Below are 7,508 nucleotides of genomic sequence, written 5' to 3'. Positions count from 1 at the left end.
ATCATGGAAAAAGCAAGAGAGTTCCAGAAAAACATCTATTTCTGCTTTATTGACTATGCCAAAGCCTTTGACTGTGTGGATCACAATAAACTGGAAAATTCTGAAAGAGATGGGAATATCAGACCACCTGACCTGCCTCTTGTGAAACCTATATGCAGGTCAGGAAGCAACAGTTAGAACTGGACATGGAAAAACAGACTGGTTCCAAATAGGAAAAGGAGTACATCAAGGCTGTATATTGTCACCCTGTTTATTTAACTTATATGCAGAGTACATCATGAGAAATGCCGGGCTGGAAGAAGCACAAGCTGGAATCAAGATTGCCTGGAGAAATATCAATAACCTCAGATATGCAGATGATACCACTCTTATGGCAGAAAGTGAAGAGGAACTAAAAAGCCTGTTAATAAAAGTGAAAGAGGAGAGTGAAAAAGTTGACTTAAAGCTCAACATTCAGAAAACTAAGATCATGGTATCTGGTCCCATCACTTCATGGCAGATAGATGGGGAAACAGTGGAAACAGTGTCAGACTTTATTTTTCTGGGCTCCAAAATCACTGCAGATGGTGATTGCAGCCATGAAATTAAAAGATGCTTACTCCTTGGAAGGAAAGTTATGACCAACCTAGATAACATATTGCAAAGCAGAGATATTACTTTGGCAACAAAGGTCCATCTAATCAAGGCTATGGTTTTTCCTGTGGTCATGTATGGATGTGAGAGTTGGACTGTGAAGAAAGCTGAGTGCTGAAGAATTGATGCTTTTCATTTTTTTTTTTTTTTTACTTTTTTCTTTTTTTAATTTTTTTTTGTAATTGGAGTATAACTGCTTTACAATGTTGTGTTAGTCTGCTGTATAACAATATGAATCAGCTATAATTATACATATATTCCTTCCTTCTAGAGCCTGCCACACACTCCTTCCCCCATTCAACCCCTCTAGGTCATCGCAGAGCACTGAGCTGAGCTCCCTGTGCTAGATAGCAGGCTCCCACTAGCTTTAAGTTTTACACATTGTAGTATATATACATCAGTGCTACTCTCTCAATTCATCCCACCCGTTCTTTCCTTCCTGTGCCCACAAGTCTGTTCTCTACATCTGTGTCTTTATTCCTGCCGTGCACATAGGTTCATCAGTAGGATTTTTCTCAATTCCATATATACACATTAATATGCAATATTTGTTTTTTGTCCTTTTGGCTTACTTTGCTATATGACTGTCTTAAGTTAAACTATATAATTACAAATGACCCATTTTTTTTTCTTTTTAGGAATATTCCAAAAATATGAGTAATATTCCAAAAATATGGAACACTTCATGAATTTTCCTTTACCCTTGCACAGGGACCATGCTCATCTTCTCTGTATCCTTCCAGTTTTAGTATGTGTGCTGCTGGAGCAAGCACAAAAATTGATGCTTTTGAACTGTGGTGTTGGAGAGGACTCTTGAGAGTCCCTTGGACTACAAGGAGATCCAACCAGTTCATCCTAAAGGAGATCAGTCCTGGGTGTTCATTGGAAGGACTGATGGTGAAGCTGAAACTCCAATACTTTGGCCACCTCATGCGAAGAGCTGACTCACTGGAAAAGACCCTGATGCTGGGAGGGATTGGGGGCAGGAGGAGAAGGGGACGACAGAGGATGAGATGGCTGGATGGCATCACCACCTCAATGGACATGGGTTTGAGTGAACTTCAGGAGTTGGTGATGGACAGGGAGGCCTGGCGTGCTGCAATTCATGGGGTCACAAAGAGTTGGACACGACTGAGCTACTGAACTGAACTGAACTGAGAATTTAATCATCTTTCCTTTGTTAATGACACTTTTGTTTTCATTCTACAAAATCCCCTTCTCTACTACCTGAGTGGGCTTGGGGTAGAGCTGCTGACTTGGTCAGTGCTTTACTCAAGCCATTGATACATAATACAATTTCTGGAAAAGGAACTCTTACTTCTTTCTTTCCTGATTCACACTAAGAATGCTACCTTGATGTCTGTCATGTGCAAAAAAAAAGAGTTGAAAGGAGGCAATATTTAACATATTAGGTTAGAATGATGAAAATAAAAAGGATATTCAAGCATATATACATATATACATAAAACTCTGATGAAAGAAATCAAAGAATACAATAAACAGATACCCCAAGGTCATGGATAGTAAGATTCAATACTGTTGTCAGTTCTTTCCAACTTGATCGATAGATTCAATGTTATTCCATTAAAAATCTTACCAAGTTATTTTGTAGATATAAAAAATGGACTCTAATGCTTAAAGGGAAAGTTAAAAGGCCTAGAATAGTCAATACAATATTGAAGAAGAAGAACAAAATCAGAATCTGACATTATCTGACTTTAAGATATACTACAAAGCTATAGTAATTAAGACATTGTGGTATTGGCAAAAGAATAGACAAACAAATCAATGGAACAGATAGGGAGCTAAGAATTATGTCTACACAAATATAGTCAACTGATGTTTGACAAAGGGGCAAGAAATATAATGGAGAAAATACAGTCTTTTCAATAGATGATGCCAGAACCACCAAATATCCACACATGAAAAAATGAATCCAGACCCAAACCTTATATCCTTTTACAAAAATTAAGTCAAAATGAATAACAGACCCAAATGTAAAATGCAAAAGTATAAAAATCACAGAAGATAAAATAGGAGAAAATCTAGATGATCTTGGGTTTGGTGATGACTTCTAGATATAATACCAAAGACATAATTGATGAAAGAAATAACAACCTGGGCTTCATTAAAATTAAAAACTTCTGCTTTGGCAAAGTTACTGGCAAAGAATGAGAAGACAAGCCATAGATTGTAAGAAAGTACTTGCAAAAGACATAGCTGATAAAGAATTATTTCCAAAACATACAGAAAATTCTTAAATCTCAATAATAAGAAAACAGAGTTCATATAAAAAATGGGCAGGAGATCCAAGCAGATATCTCACCAAATATAATACAGAGATAGCAAATAAGATATATGAAAAGATATTCCACATCATATGCTATCAGGGAAATCCAAATTAAAACAGCAATGAGATACTATTACACACCTATTAAAATGACACAAGTCCAAAACACTGACAATATCAAAAGCTGACAAGGAGGCAGAGGAATACAAATAGTGAACAGAGGGAATAGGAATAGAGAATAGTGAATCTCATAGACTGCTGGTGAGAATGCAAAATGGTACAGACACTTTGGAAGACAGTTGGATGGCTTCTTGTGAAATTAAATATACTTTCATCATATAATCCAGCAATCATATTCCTTGGCATTTACCCTAAAGAGTTGAAAAGTTATGTCCATACAAAAACTTGCACATGGGTGTTTTATAGCAGCTTTATTCACAATTGTCAAAACTTGGAAGCAACCAAGATGTTCTTAAGTAGCTGAATGGATAAATAAATCATGGTATGTCTAGACAATGGAATACTATTAAGCACTTAAAAACTTATGAAAAGACACACAGAAACCTTAATTGCATATTACTAAGGGAAAGAAGCCAATCTAAAAATGGCAACATACTGTATTATTCTAACTATATGACCTTCTGGAAGAAGCAAAACAGTGGAGATAATGAAAAGATCAGTGGTTGCCAGGGGATGGAGGAAGTAAGTGATGAAAGGTGGGGCACAGAGGATTTTTTAGGGCAGTGGACATACTCAGTATGGCATGTATAATGACAGATACATGTCACCCATAGGACGTGCAATACCGAGTGAATTGTCTATGGACCTTGGGTGACAATGATGTGTCAGTGTAAATCCCTCGACTGTAACAAATGTGCTGTTGTGGTGGGGGATGTTGATAGTTGGGGGGCACTGTGCATGTGTGGGGATTCTCTGTGCCTTCTGCCCAATTTTTCTGTGAGTTCAAAAAACAGCCTGAAGTCAACATAGGTAATGCTGAAAAACTGCATGTTTTTAATCAATTATAAAATAACCAATAAGAGCTAATGGTATTCTTCCTGATTGTCCAGTAATGTTGAAGCAATGAATATATGCAAAACAAAAATGATGACACCCAGTAAATGTGATTAACTAAATATAGTGATTGCCTTTTCATCTTCATTTTCAAATGCCTTTGCATCATATCATTGGCTGAGATGAGAGCAGAAAACAAGGACTGCAGATGAAGTAAAAGGGAAAAGAAAAATCTACCAGAGATGATGCACAGGATGTGTTAACCAGTCAATGGTTCTATTAATTTCTGATAAAGTAAATATTTCTAAGAATTAAAAAAAAGGGTAACGAGAAAAAGTGGCACAAAATAATTAGGACAATGCTATGTAATTTTTAAATTTAAATAGAAATAGCAGGTTAGTAACAAAAAATGTTTTTCAAACGTTGTGTATATCATTAGATGTTCTGCAGTTGTCAGGTACTGGGGACACCTAAAAAAAACCAAAGGAAACACACCATATTTATTCATTGTCAGTAAGTATTGTACCTCAAAGAAGTAACATTGTTTTCCCAAAGAGGGCAAATGGTCAGTGAAGACTAATGAAATATCCAAACAGTGTGAATAATGAGCTATTTAGGTAGAGCTGAAGGTATCACGGCCAATGTATCTAAACCAGAATTTGGTGCTTTTGATTTTTGTGTGTATGCACATGGCAGCGAAAGTAGCAGAGGCCTGAAATAAGAAGCTTCTTCCCGTGGATCTGGATCTGGAAGAAGTCTTGACAGTTTAGCTTCACTGTCTCCAGGGTTACCAGCTTCTGGGTAAATGGTCACTGAAATAGCCTCCTTTCAGCCCAATTCAATGATCTATTTTCAACCCTGTCTATCCTAATTTTTCTGGAGAAATGACAGCAAATATCATTCTTTACTTTTGGAAACTCCTCCTGATTAAGAGATTTCTGGGGTTCCCATTTTTCTCCTTCTTTTGCCGATCATTGAGTTTCTTGATTCTTCAGATTATCTATTATATATATAAAACTCTGGGTGTGCATCAAGACTTGGTGATAGAACACGAAAGATGCAGAAGCCTTTTCCCAATCCTTTATGTCTTAAGGAGCAGAACTTTTAATCAAAGGGTCTAATCTAGACCTTAACTACTTTACAAAACATTTAAAAATAAGCCTGCTGTATCTTGACAATATATTTAAAATAAAACTCTTTATCATATTTTTTGCTTAATTTTCCATCTTTTATTTGTATGTCTGTTCTCTTGTTTATTTTTGGAACAGCTTTAATTTCTCATTCACCTCAAATTTTGTATGAGTATTCAATTTATCCTCAAACCTTTCCCCTACAGCAAATGCTCAACAACCTAACTCTTAATTTACTAGATGATTTAATATTTGGTTATACATTGTCCTGTCTTCTCCTTGATTAATGTATATATGATTCCCTTTTCAGATGAACTACAAACTCTTCAGAAATGTAATGTCTTTTATATCATATAGAGCTCTCAGAATCATAAACAGTTGAAAAATTCTTAGTTATTGACTGAGGATCTGAAAAAAATCATTTTTTGCCTTTCATTTGTTGTTACAGAATTACATATATAGAGACAATGCACATATCCCAATTTTCACTTTAAATCACTGCAAATTTTAGATTACTTGCCTTGTCCTCCAAGTGCAATTCTAAAAAGCGTAGGTAAGCCACAGGTGCAAATGCATCAGCTGAATGTGTGACTACTTCTGATGAATCTCTGAAATAAAATAAAAATTATAATTAGTTTATATACTATGCAAAATCTGTTTTGTGGCAAACTAACACCTACTAGTGACTAGAAAAGACCAAAAATCCTCATTTATTTCTACTGGAATACTACTGTATATGTATTTACTTCACAATTAGTGATTAACATCTACTTTTAATAATTAAATATTTAATTGGGGAAAAGATGGAGAGAACTAAACTTTCAAGAGTAAGTAAAGAAGCTTTCATCTTTATGAGGACACACAGTTCAACTTTCAGGTTCACTCAGAGCTCTCTGAACAGTTTTACAACTTGAAGCCTCTATTCAATTTCATTTCCACAAACTTGGTTGGTATGGGCTAACCATTAAACAATAGGGCTTTATCTTCATTATTCTTTTCATTTTCAAGAGGTAATTCTTTCAGTGTTTCACACAAAATCTCAATTATCCTTCACAAAAGCAGTACTGGTGATGGTTTTAAGCTCTAGATGAACTCTTCACACTGTAATATCATTGCTATTAAAATTGACTGTCTGACATAGCAATTACCACATTCAGGTAAAATAGGATGAACTGCTTGCTGGCACCATATGGATACACGTAAATTAAATCAACTTTTATCAAAGATACCCTGTAAAGCACATGTAAATAAATAAGATTATGTGTGAAGTTCTAATAACTAATTATTTTTATTGCTATTAAGAAACAGTGTTTTTGCATTTTAATTGAATCTCTAAAAGCAGAAATTGCTCATCTCTTTTTAAAGCCTCAGGAACTAGTTGCAGTGTTCATACTAGTACATTGTTAGCATTTTAACCACTGTGGTTCAAAAAATAGATTCTTACTTTGCATCTTTTCCATTTATATAAAATAATTTTGAATCAGTGTTTGTAAAGTTATTTAGTGACAATAGAAGAAATCTCAAAATACTAGGATCCAGTATATTAAATTTTCATAGGCAAAATCTGTTTACTTTTCACATGAAAATCAGAGATAGAGAAAAGCAGTCTGATGATACCATTCATGAACCTTTTGTATCAAATATGAATCTTGTTAGTGCTATAAAATTAAATTAAAATGGGCTTCTATGACATTAAAAGTAACATATTACAATAGAAATAAAATCATTAAAGAGTTGTGATCATGAAAGAAAGTAATAACCTGTCTTCACAGACTACCTAAACTAAAAGATGCCTCCCTGTATAATGAACAAAAGGAGGAGAAAAAGAAAGCAAAGAGGAGACCTCTTGCTTTTTACCACTTGCCTCTCTGCCTTGTTAACCCTAGTTAAGTTGTCCTGCTTATTTACTCCATACTTGTCTGTCCTGGTTCTATCTTGCCTCATCAGTTCAGTTGCTCAGTCGTGTCCGACTCTTAGTGACCCCATGGACTGCAGCATGCCAGGCCTCCCTATCATCACCAACTCCGGGAGTTTACTCAAACTCATATCCATTGAATTGGTGATGCCATCCAGCCACCTCATCCTCTATTGTCCCATTCTCCTCCTGCCTTCAATCTTTCTCAACATCAGGGTCTTTTCCAGTAAGTCAGTTCTTCGCATCAGGTAGTCAAAGTATTGGAGTTTCAGCTTCAGCATCATTCCTTCCAATGAATATTTAGGATTGATTTCCTTTAGGATGGACTGGTTGGATCTCCTTGCAGTCCAACGGACCCTCAAGAGTCTTCTCCAACACCAAGGTTCAAAAGCATCAATTCTTCGGTGCTCAGCTTTCTTTATAGTACAACTCTCACATCCATACATGACCACTGGAAAAAACATAGCTTTGACCAGATGGACCTTTGTTGGCAAAGTAATGTCTCTGCTTTTTAATATGCTGTCTA

At 35.6% G+C, this 7,508-nt stretch overlaps 1 protein-coding gene and 1 non-coding gene across 2 annotated transcripts in view; both read right to left on the bottom strand.

Annotated features, from left to right (window-relative positions):
- Positions 1–1,300: 1,300 nt before the first annotated feature.
- On the bottom strand, positions 1,301–1,406 carry LOC112577919. The gene has a single exon (XR_003102116.1). It is a non-coding gene; the product is annotated as a U6 spliceosomal RNA (small nuclear RNA).
- Positions 1,407–3,339: 1,933 nt separating this feature from the next.
- Positions 3,340–7,508, bottom strand: part of DPH6 (diphthamine biosynthesis 6) — a 191,254-nt gene continuing 187,085 nt past the window's right edge. The window contains exons 8-9 of the mRNA XM_006057193.3: positions 5,588–5,675; positions 3,340–4,407 (exon numbers count right to left, since the gene is read on the bottom strand). Of these exons, the coding sequence (XP_006057255.1) occupies positions 4,354–4,407; positions 5,588–5,675 (142 nt within the window). The 3' untranslated portion in view covers positions 3,340–4,353. The remainder of the gene's footprint in view (positions 4,408–5,587; positions 5,676–7,508) is intronic.

The sequence above is a fragment of the Bubalus bubalis genome, chromosome 11 (genome assembly GCF_019923935.1).
Source record: "Bubalus bubalis isolate 160015118507 breed Murrah chromosome 11, NDDB_SH_1, whole genome shotgun sequence".
Taxonomy (NCBI): domain Eukaryota; kingdom Metazoa; phylum Chordata; class Mammalia; order Artiodactyla; family Bovidae; genus Bubalus; species Bubalus bubalis.
This window is presented reverse-complemented; position numbering and strand designations above follow the sequence as displayed.